Raw genomic sequence first — 17,606 nt, 5'->3', positions numbered from 1 at the left:
TTTAAGAGTACATCCCTTGAACATCTCCTTTGGCAAGCAATGCAAACAGGCCTACATTATGGTTTAACATTAATATTCATGCAATAAATATTACAAAAGCTCAGGATATTGAGATGCAAATCATTGGTTTTATGATGAACATTTGCTCTTTGCCCCGTCTCATAAGAAATAAAACTGCTGTGACTCCTGTTCTGGGTGGCCGGGGATCTGGAAATGTCAAACCAAACACTTGATCTAAACATTTGCTCCTTGCTCTTCAGCAAAATACTTAATTTATTTCATTTATTTATTTATTTTTGCAACATAGAGCTTCTCGCTCTGTTCATGGCTTTTTTTTTTTAATAATAAGTCAAATGAAATGTATGTCCACATTTACTCATATCATTCTGACCCTGTATTATTTTATCTTCGTTGATATACAAAAGGCAGAATGTCTTAGAAATTCAACCTAATAATGTTTATATTTCATGTAGCAATTTAAATTTTTGACAATCTAGTGAATTGCCATAGTAATAGTTTGCAAATGACTGTTTTGAAATTGGACAAACCAAAAGATAAGATTATTCATAAAAAAAAATGAGTCTGAAAATATGTAAAGACAGTATGTAATATATTATAAATCTGATTTATGAGCTGTATTTGAAGCCATTATAATATAACAACAACATAGCATATTAAAGTTTTCATTATGCTATGAACTATTCATGTAATAAGAGTAGCTATATTCTTGTTTTTTCAGAGGTATTGCAACATAGAGCATCTACTGTAGCTCTGTTCATGGCTTTTTAAAATATTAACTGAGCCAAAAAGTTGAAAATAATGTTCACATATAAACTGTGTATTATTTTATCTTAGTGGAAACACAAAAGAGCCAAATGTCTTGTTTTGTTTCTATGTTTTACAGTCATCTAGCAATGCATATGTTTAATCTAGTGAATTTAATACTTTGCAAATTACTGTTTTGACATTTGACTGTTTTCCCTTTTCATTTTGGAACTTGCAAACCAATAGATAAGAATTCATAACAAATGAAGGAGTCTGATATCAGCGCAAAAACAGCTTGAAAATATGCAAAAACAACATGTAGAATATTATCAATCTGACTGATGAGCTGCATTTGAAGCTATTGTAATATAACATTACAACATAACATTATAACATCTTCATTATTCATTTAGTGAGTATATTCTTATGCTTTGCCATTTGACTGCTAAAATACAATAAAAAATAAATAAAACAACCATCATAAGGTCACATTATTCATTTATCAAACTTTAAAATTCAGATGATAGCCTTGCTGTTACTAAATTGAATTAAATTCAAATTATATTAAAGGCTTGTGACCATTGTGACATTTGTATGAATAATACAACTATAATTAGCTGCATGTAAAAGGTTAATATAAATGCGGCCGCAAAATGTCTTTCTTCCAGCCCTAAATTGGTGCTTGACAAGGTCAGACATCATCTGAATAAATTCTTGCATAACAGTTTATGCCACATACTGTAGTTCATGAATGAGTAGAGGTTTTAGTCTGGTTTCAAAGTTTCAAAGAAACCCATTTCACAGCTGAAATAAACTGGCATCATCTCTGTCTACAAGCATTATGAGGAACCTAATCCACAAAAAAAAAAAAAAAAGATCTTTCTGAATACTAAAACAAGCAATATTCTTTCCGTTCCAGACCACCCTGCCCTCGCTGAGACCGCTAATGCATTACCCGTAGCAGAGCTTCAGGCTAGATTTACCCTTCATTTCATTGCAAAACGTTCATGCCATTGGATTTAACCTTCGCTTTAGTGGTGCCTGCTGTTGACAAAGTCTATTTAATTGACACTTGATCCTCTAGTGGGAGGTCTCACACATTGGCCCAACCAATTATGAGTCGATGTGAGCATGAAATGCTGAGGATCAGATCTAGAACCGCAATCTAAAATCCAGTCTGCAATATCCAACTCCCACACAGCAACTCGCACCAAATGCGAAACACCACCCACTTTGGTTTGAAATATTACAAATGCTATCACATACTTTAAACACTTCATCAAACCGGATCTATTTAACAGTCTTCACCCCAGAAGTCTCTCAAAACTAATTCCTCTGTTTTGGAAGTGTATTAATTGTTTTGCTGCAGCAGCCCAGGTTCTGTTTCCTGCTCATCATCAACATGTTATAGGCTCACTTGTTGAATAATGCAATAGTATGAGAGCAGTGTACACATATCATTGGGCCTTGTTCATGAAAATTTAAACAGAACAATTTCTGCGAGATTGTTTTTAAAAGTGTTCTTTTACACTCTGGCACGGAATCTAGTTTAATCGCTGACTGATTATTCAATAGTATTATGTTGTACCCATTACTGTGTTGTAATTTATGTATGTAATTGTGTTGTTAATTTGCACAAGCAATACTTTAAATGAGGTTGTTTAATCATGTAACAAACATTTACATTTATTCATTTAGCTGACGCTTTTATCCAAAGCGACTTACAATTGCTATATATGTCAGAGGTCGCACGCCTCTGGAGCAACTAGGGGTTAAGTGTCTTGCTCAGGGACACATTGGTGTCTCACAGTGGATTCGAACCCTGGTCTCTCACACCAAAGGCATGTGTCTTATCCACTGCGCCATCACCAGTGGATAAGACACATACATATTAACATTGGAAGTCTGGCACAAAAAGGAAAGAGAAAAAATAAGTATTAATTGAAAAGATCTTCCTTCAATAGATTGAAATGAAGACTCAGGAGTTTAAAGGAATAGTTCCCTAAAAAATAAAAACCATCTAAGATGTAGAGGAGATTGTTTCTTCATTGAGACAGATTTGGAAAACAAAAATAGCATTACATACATTATTGTGATGTTTTTATCATTGGTGAATGGATCCTCTTCAGTGAATGGGTGCCGTCAGCTGTCCAAACATCACAATAATCCCACAAGTAATTATTATTATTTGTTTTTTTTTTAAGCGAAAAGCTGCATGTAAGAAATTATTAAAATACTCCATTCATAATTTTGTTTTCTCCGGTGAAAAGTCGTCTGGTCTGAATCAGGAGAGAAATATGCACAGATCATTCATTTACAAACAGTCCAAAACAGTTCTAAACATATATGTATGTGAATTTTGATGTAAGAGGATGGATTCTTTTTTTTTTAAAGGAGGAAGCGTTATGATTATGGACTCATATTTTGGCAACAGTTTAAAGTTAAAATGGCTTAATGACAGATTTGTTTCAAACAAAGATGGATTACTTGTGAATCATTGTGATGTTTTTATCAACTGTTTGGACTCTCATTCTGACGGCACCCATTCACAGCAGAGGAGCCATTGGTGAGCAAGTGACGTAATGCTAAATTTCTTCAAATCTGTTCTGATGGAAAAAACTCATCTACATCTTAGAAGGCCCCAAGGTGAGTACATTTTCAGCAAATTTTCATTTTTGAGTGAACTACTACTTTAAATGGATAGTTTACCTATTATGTCAGCATTCCATGTTGTTCCAAACCTAAATTACATATTCTTTAGTCTTCCATAGAAGAAAGTTATACTGTACAGTTTTGGAAAACATGAGGGTAATAATCTCCCACCTTTAATGAAGAATACATGGCAGAAGAACATTAATCTGCAGTAGAAACTACCGATCTCTTTTAAAATGACAGTCCAGGTCATGCTGTCCGAAACCTGCATGGATCACTAAACGACTGACTTCTTATTCTTGATGCCTCATCCCATTTCCTTATAATTTTAAACATATAGTTCACTTGTGAACTATATTTCAAGTCATAGAAGCCATATGATTTTTGTGTATGAACCAGACTGAATTTAAAGTCATTATTATTATTCACTAAAATCCTTTTTTAGCATTCCATGGAGACAACAACAGCATGTTGTTTGGAACAATATGAAGGTGAATAAATAATGACAGAATTTCCATTTTTGTCTGGACTATTGCCATGTCATTCACCAATTTACATAAGAATTGTACAACCCAATTGGAGACAAAAAATAAATGGGCCACTTCATGCATTTTCACAGTCAAAACCCATTACCTGGAATTGGATCTGTCATATAAACAGTCAGATTTCCAGATGACTAACATGTTTTCGCACCGTAGTTCACACATTTTGCATTCCACATGATTGAAACTTCAGACAATCTTACACAATATCTCATGTTGGGTTTGTGGGGCACAGTATATTAATACGGATGTAAATAAACTACCCCGGGTGAGCATTCATGGAGTTGCTACGCAACCACCGGCACCGGCATGCAGGGACAGTTTGCGTCAGTTTGGCAGAAGACTGGAGAAACTGTTACTTGCTTTTTTCTAGAGCAGAGATCCGCTGCATCTGCGTCTTTCCAAAAGTAAATGTGACAAGTCATGTTCTCAGTGTTTGGATCTCACATGGCTAAGTATAGCTCTGTTTCATCATCGCTTCTGCCGTCTTTAGAGGGCATAAGGGGGGGGGGGGCTTTTCCTGTTTGGATCACACTAACTTGCGTGCTGGAAATGTAGTGGGTCTCTTGCCAACTCTTCACCCTACGTAAGCAGGAAAGGAAGTCTTACGCAAAATTATGTTTTTATTTTACGTCACTGATGGTCATCCTCAAACATGTTTTATAATCCAGCATTGGCTCGACTTGGCAGATCATCAGTGAATTCTAATAAAGCTTTAGTGTGTGACGCATGAAACTGCAAATGATGGCCCACAGATAAGCCTACAACCAAACACTCGTTCTTCTAAAAAATGTGGTGGTCACTTTGTTCACTCATTTTTCGCTCATTCACACAAATTCACTAATTTTCGCCACTTTGATTGACCGGGAAAGTCTGCAGCAACATGAGATCTGTGTCAAAGCCACTGTTGGAAGTGGATCTAACACAAATAAAGTCAGATCATCAAGTCAGGGTTTCAAAGTCACTTAGTACAAAACTTTAAGAAAAGATACTCCTATAATGTTCTGTTTGGCCTTAAATTAAATAATTCTATTTATTTATTTATAAGCATTTTAGGTATTCACATTTCTTACCCCGACGCAATAAATAAAACAAAGATTATTGGAGTGTTTTACAAGAAAATACTTCAGTTTTTGTCTAGATGCATATCGAAATCCATATCAACACCAGGGAAAGGCAAGAGTTCAAAGCTTTGCTAAATCCGTATGTCTCCAACACCCATAGCGTTTCTGTCAAAGATCATTATTATTATTAATAAATTAAAGTAACACATAAATTTGACATATATTTTCCTGTCTGGATGAATACCAATCTCCAAATCAAAAAGGTTTTTTGAGAAGCTCTAGTAAAAATGCAAAACTTTAGGGAAAAGCTTTGATAAATCTGTGTGTCACCAAAACCCATAGTGTTGCTATCAAACTTTGAGGTTTGTGGTTATTAATCTGATCTGCTTGCACAAAGGTCACGTTCAAACCCAGCAGAGGAGACCCACAGGCTGTAGATTTAATGAGATCATAACCTTTCCCTACCACAACTCACTTAACCCCAGCAATGTTTTTTTTCCATTTCCATTTGTGTTTTGTCAAAAAGGGTCAGCTAAAAGGGTTGACTTTTAAAGCAAGCTCACATACAGAGTACCATGATACTGTATATGTATGTACGTATATACAATACACCAAGTGAGGAAACATAAGGAAGACATGCAAATTCCTAACAGAGAAGTACAACTGACTCACTGACTATCAGTACTGCAGTTTGCCATCTCTACTTCTCCTCTCTACACAAATGACTGTACTTTGAAGAAGTCCTCTTAAAGTTGCAGATAACATGACGATGATTGGCCTAATATGCAACAATGGACCCATTTATAGGAAGGAAGGAAGGAACACCTGGTGTCTTGGTGCAGTTAGAACTTACAACTGAATGTCCTAAAGACAGATGAGATTTGGCTGATAACAATACCAAAGTTTTTAATTTGCTGTATTAATATAAGAAAAACAAATGAAATGAAATGTAATCTTTTAAATTAATTAAATCTAATTGGCAAACTTCAACAGCGATGAATGGAAACTACATATATAATTTATATATAATTTTTGCTCCAACAGAAAAAATCCATGATAGTGTTTCTATTTCTTTATAAAAGAAGAAAACAATATTGAGAGAATGATTACATTGCTCAAATTTGCCATCGCTCCCTCAGCTGCCATATTAGAAACACGGTGTTAGTTAGTTTTCTGTAATTCAATGCCAAAGTTTACCTTATTTAAAAAAAAATATTAATAAAATGTGAGAGTTCAAATTTGCATACAGTGCCCTCCAAAAGTATTGGAACAGTAAGGCCAATGCCTTTATTTTTGCTGTAGACTGAAAACATTTGGGTTTGACATCAAACGATGAATATGAGATGAGAGATTAACATTTCAGCTTTTATTTACAGGTATTTTCATCTGGATCTGATACACAACTTAGAAGATAGCCCCTTTTGTTTGAACCCACCCATTTTTCATGTTATCAAAAGTATTGGAACATGTGACCAGAGGTGGGTAGAGTAGCCAAAAACTGTACTCAAGTAAAAGTAAAAGTACTTGTAGAAATATTTACTCAAGTAAAAGTAAAAGTAATAGTCTGAATAGTTACTTGAGTAAGAGTAAAAAAGTATCAGATAAAAAAACTACTCAAGTAGTTAGTTACTAGTTACTTTGGATCATATACTGAATATAGTCTATTTTTATTTAGATATATAGATATTTAGATACAATTTACACACACACACACACACACACACACATATATATATATTTATATATATACATATACATACACATACACACTGCCATTCAAAAGATATTTTTTAATGTAATTTATTTCAGTGATGCAAATCTTAATTTTTATTAGCCTTTACGCCAGTCTTCAGTGTCATATAATCCTTCAGAAATCATTCCAATATGTTGATTTATTATCAATGCTGTTCTTTTAACCTTCTATTCATAAAAAAAATCCTTAACAAAATGTCACATGTTCCAAAAAAAACTGCAAATCCTTGTTGAAAAAACCAGCATATTCTGGTATAGGTATGTTTTGAAGCATGGGATGCTGGTTTGAGCTGGTTTAATGGTCCGACCAGCTTAAGACCAGCACATGACCAGCATAAACCAGCATCCCAGCTTCAAAACATACCTAACTAGCATATGCTGTTTTTTTCAACAACACTGATAATAAATCAATATATTAGAATGATTGCTGAAGGATCATATGACTCTGAAAACTGGAGTAACAGCTGATAAAGATTCAGATTTGCATCACTGAATTAAATTATATTTTAAAGTATATTAATTATGTATTTTGTATGTATATAACCTCTGACATGGAGAAGAGAGAAATCTCCTCAGAAGACCGCTACAGAACATCTGAACATAACAAAATAAATGCATATGACGGATCTTCTTCCGTCTGTTCCGCAAAATGTAAACAAATGTGGCTTTTATTTCTGCAAGTGTAAATATTGTGAAAATATCAACATTAATTGTGTCTAAGCAAAGGCATTCCTGGAACTAACGCGGGTTTGGCAGGTGTTCATTTCATACTCTGTGACAGCTTATTTAATGAATAAATTCTGGATTGTATTTAATGTATAAGGTACATTTATAACTAACTGGTAATATCATAGTGGTATCGTGTAGTCAGTGCAATCGAATCTATACCTGTGGAACCGACAGCACTGTGCATCTAATAAAGATCTTCATAGCTAGCAAACCATAGCCTTTTCAGATTTGCTTTCACCTGACTGTAGATCCAAAGCCACGTCTTCATCGCTCTTGATGTTCTTAAACTTTCTGTTATCTGAGAGAGAACCGCTTCAGACGACACTGAACGAATCATTCAAACTGATTCACGAACCGATTCACTGGTTTGCCAACAGGTTTGTTCGTGCCTTCGAACAGAATTGACTCAAAAGAATGAATCATTCGCGAATGGGCATCGTTCATTGCCCAGAGAAAAGTAGACGGCGCGTTTGGAATAAACTGAAGCATTTTTTACTTTATTATTACGTATTGCAATAAGATAAAGTAACGAGAGGAGTGTCGCCCACAGTAACTAAGTAAAAGTACCGTTTTTTCACTAAAAATGTACTTGAGTAAGAGTAAAAGTACCCATTTTTAAATATACTCTAAAAGTATTAGTTACCCAAAAAATGTACTCAAGTAAATGTAACGAAGTAAATGTAACTCGTTACTACCCACCTCTGCATGTGACTGACAGGTGTGTTTTGTTGCTCTAGTGTGTCCTATTAATTGATTATTCAAACAATAAATAGCACTGAATGTCTGCGCTCAGTTTCAGATCCGTGCAGACCGCATTTATAGTTAGTTAGACGTGTAACCAATATGAACACTACAATACAAAGAGATAACAGATTTGACACACATTCATACTGTATAGAGTATCACAAAATTGATATTACCAATATAAAGCCCCCAAATTAATGAGTAACGAACTGTTAAGACAAAACCATATCCTTCTGTCAGACAATCGAGCTCAATTCTGCTCCTATATCTTATAAGTGAAGCTGAGCACTGAAGCGTTTTTCATTAACAGCTGTCAGATTAATATGTTCCTAACCTTTAATTCCTTCACTTGCCTGCCGGAAAATCGGGTGACCTGTTGCTTCAAACACTTAATTGCTTCAAATTCAGACAGCTGTGCACCAACGGGGTCTGTCTGAAGTTAATTCAGCATATTAATAAACATTAAGAGATGGAAGACACTAAGACAGTGTGAATTGAATATCCATTGTATTGTTAAGCCATTCAGCACTAGTTTTGTTGAGCTATTCGAATGTAATGTATAGGCCAGCTAAAGGTGAACTGCTTTTCTATCGTTCTTGTTTATAAACAGGCTTCACAAAAACTCTCCCCACCTGTTATAGATAATTTGATGAAAATGTACTCATTCTCAGGCCATCCAAGATGTAGATGAGTTTGTATTTTCATCATATCAGATTTGGAGAAATTCAGCATTACATCACTTGCTCAACAATGGATCCTCTTCAGTGAATGGGTGCCGTCAGAATGAGAGTCAAAACAGCTGTTAAAACATCACAAAAATCCACATGATCCCTGTCCATCAGTTACGTCCTGTGAAGCGAAAAGCTGTGTGTTTTAATGAAACTCATTTATCAAGGCATTTTAAATTACTATTACTTCTAGCCAAAACACGAGCCTATAATCATGGACTGGTTTTGCTTGTAAACTATGTATATTTCTCAGCTGATTCAAGATGACTTTTTCACTGGAATAAGCAATATTATGTACAGAGGGCTCATATTTTAGCTGTAAACAATGGTTTGAAATTAAAAGCATTGTATGATGAATTTGTTTCTTACAAATACTCATCTTTTTGCTTTACAAGATATTAATTGATGGATTGAAGTGGTGTGGATTACTTGGGGATTACTATGATGTTTTTATCAGCTGTTTGGACTCTCATTCTGACGGCACCCATTCACTGCATTGATCCATTGGTGAGCAAGTGATGTAACGCTAAATTTCTCCAAATCTGTTCTGATGGAGAAACAAACTTACCTATATTTTGGATGGTCTGAAGGTGAGTTAATTTTCTGCTAATTTTAATTTTTGGGTGAACTATTTTGACATTTAAAATTACACATTCACTCACTTTCAGTTCATCTAAGTTCATATAAGGGCATACACATTATTGCAAAAAACTGCTTACTAAATACGTACATTCATGAAGAGGACCACAGTCAGTCTTAGGAGGTTTGGAATCAAATGAGAGGGCGGACACAAGGGCAAGGCAATAAATTAGAGGAAATTAGCATCTCTGTCGCCAGAGGCGACTACCGAGACATATTCTACAGCTACAACAATACACCAGGAGGAGGTGAGCCGCCTATCGAGTGTGCATTACTGGAAGCAGACTGAAAGGTTTGGAGGTAAAGAGCATGCCTCCTGTGGTGACTGGCAGGGGTTAGTTTGGAGACGCAAAAATGGTTCATGGGTGCAGTGCTGTGACAAACACCACAGTGAGTGGCTCTACTTAACAGAATGGTACATCTGCCTCACTTGAATGCCTATTCACAGTTGTTCACGGGATATTTCCACTCAAGCACTTCTTTTTTGTAAATACCAAAACCCTACAGCGCCTAATGATGAATTTTAAATGTAACTGAAACATTTTGGAAGCAATCTGCAAGCAAGCTACACATCCAGTGGTTCTAGTATTAAAGCAAACTCTGTGCTCCATCCTAGTTGGTAACACTTCTAAAAGTAGTTTGATTTGTCTTGAAAATAAATGTTTTTTACTGGCATCTATGGTTCCATGAAGAACCTTTAAAATCCATGAAAACTTTCCATTCCACAAATTGTTCTTTATTGTTGAAAAAAAGGTTCATTAGATTTTGAAAATAATATTTAACCACATAAAAATATCTTAAATAATTGTTGACCGAAAGGTTCTTTGGGGAACCCAATATGGTTCTTCTATGGCATTGCTGTATAAACCCCCTTTTGGAAACTTTATTTTTAAGAGTATATGTGCAGACACTCAGGAGACATCTTTAAGACTAGAAATCATCTTTTTAACAGTATATATTTTTGAAGTGCAACTGGAGACCAATTCAATTTTTTTACAAGGTTCACAATCAACTTCAGACTATCTTTCAGACCGACAGGCTATATAAATGAACTTTTAAATGCTTCCAGAGACCACTGTAGCACCAAGGGGGGCCGTGCATTCAGAAAAACCCTGTAGCGTCTAAAACCAAATACATGGACGGCTGATGGCTTGAATAAGATGTGAATACATCTAAAAGGACTTTGATTTATGGTCAACAAAACAGAGGAGATTTGATGTCACAAATGGCATTAGAAAGAACTTGTACAACACTGCAGAAGAACCTGCGACAGACCACAAGGAAATATAACATGATAAAAAAAGAAAGAGATCCATGTTATGTCTGTGAAAAGATCCAAGGTGACCATAAAACTCGCCATTCAAACCAGCTGCCTGGAGATGAAAAGCTAAATTGGAAGTGCATTAAATAAGGCTACGGTTATTACTCCTCAAGTTCAGTTCGAAGCCAGTGTTCAAAAAGCACCAGCCCTATTTTAGAGGGCCAAATGTGGTTCTGTTCTCATGTTGTTTGGTTATAAACTAGAGTGACAACCAACATGTATAACTGAACAGACTCTAGTTTGGTGTGTGAACATGTGCCGGGGTTTCCAGTGCTGCTCTCAGAAAATAAAGTGATTACATGGAGCATTTCCTTTCATAACAGTCATTCATTTTACAAATTATAAAAAAATGGAGTGGGCCTGTGAGAAGTATTACAAATTTAATGACCATAAAATTTAATTTACATAATGAGGGGGACATTTACATCCAAGTGGTAATTAATCTATACAGAGCAGATACCAAGCACCAAACTGTAGCTATAAACTGCTTAATCATTTAGAAATTTTAAGATCAGAAGGTTTTTCAGAATTTCAGACCTTATTACAAAGTGATACCAACTTACTGATCTCATAAACTCTTAAAAGTAATGGTTCTTTATTGGCATCGATGGTTCCATGAAGAACTGTAAACACTCACACAACCTTTCCACTGGACAAAAAAGTTCTTTATGGTGGGGAAAAGTTATTTAGATTATTAATGTTCTTTACGATAAAAAAAAAAAAAAATGTTCACAGAAAGGTTCTTTTGAGGAACCCAAAACAGGCATCTCTGAAGAAAAAAAAAACTTTTTATATAGGGTGAAATGAGGTAAACTGGGCCTTTAATATTTAATCTAAATAATGTTAAATGGGAACAAACATGAATTTAAAAAAGAAAAACACTAATTTTTTAAACGGTGCAGTTTCATGTTTTTTACAAACAATTTATGGCCATGAAATTTTCAGTATTCAAAGTTAAGCAATACACCAGGTTTTGCCAAAGAATACTCCTTATCCGAGGTAAAATCACTGTAATGCAAAGCCTCTTGTGGTTTATTGGCCTGTCTGTATCAGTGTTAATTTTGGCAGGCATTTTTGATTTAGTCTTAGTCTTTATCTTGAGACGAAAATGCTTAATAGTCTTAGTCACATTTTAGTCATTTGAGTCTTTCATAGTTTTAGTCTAGTTTTAGTTGACGAAAAGTCATTGCATTTTTGTCAACTTTTAGTCATTACTTTTAATCAAACTGCAGTTACCAACATTTATTTTGGTAGCTATTTTATATGTAGTATTGTAACAAAAATAGTCATCAATACTTCTCTCTTTAGACCAAATCAATTAAGCTTAGTTATGAGAAATCTGAATCAAGGATTGAATTTGGAAAAACTGGAATAAATTTAAATTTTTTGGTAGAGATATAAATTAAACTCATTTTTCAGATACAGTAGGTTTACTTAACAAGTATACATTTATTTAACATCTTTTGTTGGTTAACATTTATGACAGATAATTAGGAATGCTGTCCATTTAAGACGGAAGGTATGTATACAATAGCCTACTGACATACATTCAGTTTTCACCCACCTGTTTAAGCTCACTTAAACCATAACGGACTGTATTTCCGTGAGATGCTCTACATGAGAGACATGTGGACTGCTGTGTGTGTATTTGAGCACTGAGAACTGATCACTTCTTAACTTAGAAGAGCACTTCTATCAGCGTTTCCGCCTATCGCACCTTCAGTGACTTTAAGTTAATCGACAATGAATTGTGACTCCCGGGAAAAAGGGGACGTCTGGTCACCCACTCCCTAACCCTTCGGGTGCTGAGGCCATTGTTTCAGATCGCTAGTTCGCGTTTTGGTAGCCTATCCGTCCACCGCGGCTGCCATGCAAACGCCCCTTATCCAATGACAGAGACGCACATTTTGAAGACAAGACAGTTAATTTAGCCTATAGGATGTATTTTGAATGTCCGGTAGTCCACAAATAACATTTTAGTCCCGTTTCGTCTTGTTAATGAAGACGCGCATAAATTTCGTCATAGTTTTTATCATCAGATATTAGTTTTAGCTCGTCAACGTCTCGTCTTAGTCACAGAAAAAAGGTTCGTTGACGAATATTTTTCATCGTCGTCTTCATCAACGAAATTAACACTGGTCTGTATATCATCTGTTACAGTTGTAAAACACAGTAGAGTAAACAGCTAGAATACTTTGACATGACCTACCTTCCATGACATAGACCAGGGAGCCCACATCGCCTTCTTTGATGATACAACTTTCTTTTTCAAACTCCACGGGGTACATGCAGTCCACAATCTCCTGAATCTGAGACAGCTCCAAGTTCTTCATGAAGTCATTGTCAAGAATGGCTTCTTTGATTAGTTCTTTAGACCTATGGATGACAAGGGTAAATGAAAAAAAACAAAAACGTTTTCATGTTGGTTTTGAAAGTTAATGAGCAAAAAAAATTAGGCCCTACAACTTATCTAAATAAAAAAGTTTGCAAGCTTATACAAGACATGTAAGCAATCATAAAGAAACAAATGACAAGCAATATAACAAAATAATAAAACAGAACAAAGACACAAATGAAGTTTTTCAGGTAGGTCTGTCTAATAATATCCAGGTAAGAAATTCTACAGAAATTGAATAAAGTAATTAAACATAAAATACAACACTGTATGAATTGAATATACATTCGTTTTTATTAAAGCTACAAAAATAATTTGGTCAAAAGCAGTGGGTCATTTTCTCCTTTTCTGCTGTCGTATGATTACTATTTATGACACAGAAGCAGCAGGTATGTTAGGTTGCTGTCACTTTAAGACCTAATATACTCACACACATCCTATTTTCATTCATCTAAGACATAACTGAATGTGTTAAGACATAACTGAATCTGAATACTCACCACAGCGGGCATTTTGACATTTTTGTTTGCATTTGAGCTTCGTGGCATTCAGATGCATTGCCTTATTGTGCTTTTAATATCAAACATGTCACACTCTTTACTTACTCCTTTGGCCATTGCTCTAGCATGTTAATAGCTTTAAAAAGTCCTTCCAACTGAAAAATACATGGAAATATTTACATACGGACATAAATAGGACACATTTGGTCATGATCTCTATGACACAGTTAAAAAGCAGACTGTGGACTTCTTTAAGATCAACCATGATACAAAATCGTCAGATCGCCCACCCTGTTTATAAAACCAAAAAAACAATGGGTTTTTTTGAAACCCCATGAGCAAAACCACTGGGTTCCTCCGAAAGAGCTGAAATCTAACAAATCTCTTTTTTTTCTTTTTTTCAGACACCTCCATTCAACACCACAGCATGTGAAATTGCTCACAGAAAAGTGTCAACCGCTGAAATAAGACAGAGAATCCCCCATACCTAGGTTTGTGAATGCAATCAATACCTCACCACATCAATGGATGAATTCCTTTGTATGGAGTGTATCTGGTCTCTAAGTGCCGAGTCATTTTCATTGACAACATCACATTTTATTGGACAATGCTTGTCAGATGGCCTTGCTAGTGCCACTGCATTCCAAGTTCCCTTCCACAAATCTATTTTTAATCATGCACTGGGTATATTTGATAATTCAATCACTGCAAAAGCAGATCTGCAGATTTGGATCTTTTGTCTCCTTTGATTAGAAATGGCTGCGTGGTAGAGATGATAGGAAGAATGGACCATCTGTGCAAGAGTGCACGAGTGCTGGAGCATGAAGAGGACATGGGGTGGACAGATGACTGCTCAGATACACTGCGTTACTACCACTCACACACTCCTGCTGGGTACTAATGTCCCATGGGTGGATGATAAGACCTCAAGATCTGTGGATCTGCCTGGACTAATGACATTAACAATCAGCACAGTTTCGGATTCGCCATCCATCCGTCACCAGCGCTACAAACAATGGCGTTTTTGTATAAGAAACTGACCTCTCACTAAACATAACTCAATGATTCTTGAGATATGAGACAAAACAAGTACCACAATTCTGCCCACCATTACTTGGGAGATTACCACTAAAACATTAACATGTTAATTTATATCAAATTATATTACATTATCACTAACTCAACTGAATATTCAAAGATAACCTAGACTGCTATTTAGTAAGGAATTTGTAGGTTGATTAAAGGTGTCATATGATGCGATTTCAAGTTTTCCTTTCTCTTTGGAGTGTTACAAGCTGATTGTGCATAGATAAGATCCCTGAAGTTGCAAAGATTAAAGTCTCAAAACCAAAAAGATATTCTTTATCAAAGTTAAGACTCTGCCACACCCCCCTAAAACAGCTCGTTCATCTTCACTGTGTCTGTCACGCGACTTTGTTCTCCTCTCGGGCTTGAATTGATGGTAAAATTAAGAACATTATTAACTGTCTTTACTTTTATTTTGAAAGCTGAATCTCGTGATTATGGAAAGGGGCGTTACATTTCCGACAAGAGCTTGTGGTGTTCGGTCAATCACAATGCACTGTGCCAGTTGGCCAATCAGAGCAGACTGTGCTTGTTGGAAGGAGGGACTTCATAGAAAACGACGTGTTTGAGAGAGGCGGGGCATAGAGGACCTACAATAATGTACAGTATTTGAAAAATAATGTGTTTTTTTGAAAATTAAAGCATGTCAGCATATTCTGTTACACCAAAAACACAAAATAAGGATCTTTAAAAAAGCATCATATGACCCCTTTAAACCAAAAAGTGTAAAAAAAATTTGTGGCCTAATGTACTGTAAATATGTCCTTACTTTTTGTAAGTGTTTTAAAAAAAAAAAAGGCATAAAAAACTAGGCAATTTCAAAGTCAATGTGGTTCCTGAAGGTCCTCTTTCCATGTTTCACCACCTATTGGTTAAAAAATATATTCGTTTTTTTTTGTTTTTTTAAATGAACTTTTGTCACAACCGCAAAATCAACTCAAAATGTAATGTAAATCGGTTGTTTGAGATTTTTTGACAATTATCCAAATTTTTCCTGCCAAGTTAGCTAACATCAGTAAAACAACTACTAACACGTTGTTGTACGAAACGAAATACGCTGTTTTTCCTTAAAATAAAATTATTAATTAACTAAAGTGAATGCTAAATTTAACAGTATTTTGGCTTTTTTTCTTAATATTAGATTGTGCTGACACAATTTGATTGGAAAAACACATATTTTATAAGAAATGTATGCATAAAAAAAAAATAATGCACTTTATTTCACGTCTTGTCCCAGTACTCAAGAATCAGTGAACTAGTCATTTTGAAAAAGACCAAATGCACCTCATGTGTATCGTGTTTGACTGTGGTCAGCTAATAAGACTCTTGAGTCATCACTGCTTATAACTGTTCAACTCAAACACAAAGCAGCAGCAGCGAATATGCTTGATCATTTGTATGGATATGAATTCCAAGGGGAACATGAGATTGAAACTAATAGAAAATGTATAGGATTATAAACAAAACAAAGATTTTCAATTACGATATGATTGCTAAGGTGAATTATAATTTTATAACAGGACAGTATGCACAGGAAACAAACTATTTAAAGGGAAAGTTCACCCAAAAATGAACAAATTCTGTCATTAATTACTCACCCTCATGTCATTCCAAACCTGTAAGACCTTCGTTCATCTACAGAACACAGATCAAATTTGTGATGTATTCTGAGAGCTCTCTGACCCTCCATAGACAGCAAGGATCCTAACAAGATCAAGGCTCAGAAACGTAGCAAGCACATCGTTAAAATAATCCATGTGACATCAGTGGTTCAACCGTAATTTTACGAAGCTACGAGAATATTTTTGTGCTCAAAGAAAACAAAAATAATTACTTTATTCAACAATTCGTCTCCTCTGTCACCCTGGCACCTTTTTGGAGAGTATCACATATGTAAACAACATATGCAATGTATGAATCCGGATACGTTGTTTATGTTCAGATCAAAGTGTAAACAACGTATCCACGTACATATGTTATATTTGTTATTTTCATGTCATAGTCGTTATATTTGTTTTCTCGTAGCGTCAAACTTACGGTTGAACCACTGATGTCACATGGATTATTTTAATGATGTCCTTGCTACATTTCTGAGCCTCGATTGTGTTAGGATCCTTGCCTACTATGGAGGGTCAGAGACAGGGGCGGCGTTTCCGTATGACAGAGTATGGCAGTTGCCCAGTCAGGTGTGTCGTGGAAAATTATCCAAACTTCATATCTCTATAATATTTCGTTATTATCATTTTAAATCAGTGCTATTGGTCTTCCTTATGTCTGTTTGAAGGTTTACAAATATTTAACCAATGAAAAGCAATTAAAATTTTAATTTTGTGTTTGAAGAGTGCAGAAAAGTTACATTTGCGGTCTAGTTGTAGCCAATAAACATTTGTAGGCTACGTTTTAAATATCCTGTCCGTATAGCGCTTCATATCATGAGATTTTGGCCAAGTGTATTAAACAACAAGAAAAACTAAGCGCCCATATAGCTACAATAAACATTATAACCTGTAAGTTGACTAAAGAGACAAAATCTATGGACAAAACACAGATCTCCCGTCATTCGCTGGTCAAAAACCTTGTTAACTCCATTTGAGCTTGATTTTCATATAATGTTAAGTGCAATTGTGTCTGATAAAACCACAATACCAACTCTGATGGCGGTGTTTAATTACTGAAAAAAAAGTCCCCC

General features: G+C 35.3%; 1 protein-coding gene across 3 annotated transcripts in view; it reads right to left on the bottom strand.

The window, feature by feature from the left end:
* Positions 1–17,606, bottom strand: part of LOC306857862 (cGMP-dependent protein kinase 1-like) — a gene marked incomplete at both ends in the record, with an annotated part of 167,023 nt that overhangs the window by 129,547 nt on the left and 19,870 nt on the right. For all 3 annotated transcript variants that reach the window (XM_079398101.1, XM_079398099.1, XM_079398100.1), the window contains one exon: positions 13,146–13,312. In XM_079398101.1, coding sequence (XP_079254227.1) covers positions 13,146–13,312 — 167 coding nt within the window. The remainder of the gene's footprint in view (positions 1–13,145; positions 13,313–17,606) is intronic.

This window comes from Barbus barbus (genome assembly GCF_936440315.1).
Source record: "Barbus barbus genome assembly, chromosome: 38".
NCBI classification, from domain to species: Eukaryota; Metazoa; Chordata; class Actinopteri; order Cypriniformes; family Cyprinidae; genus Barbus; species Barbus barbus.
This window is presented reverse-complemented; position numbering and strand designations above follow the sequence as displayed.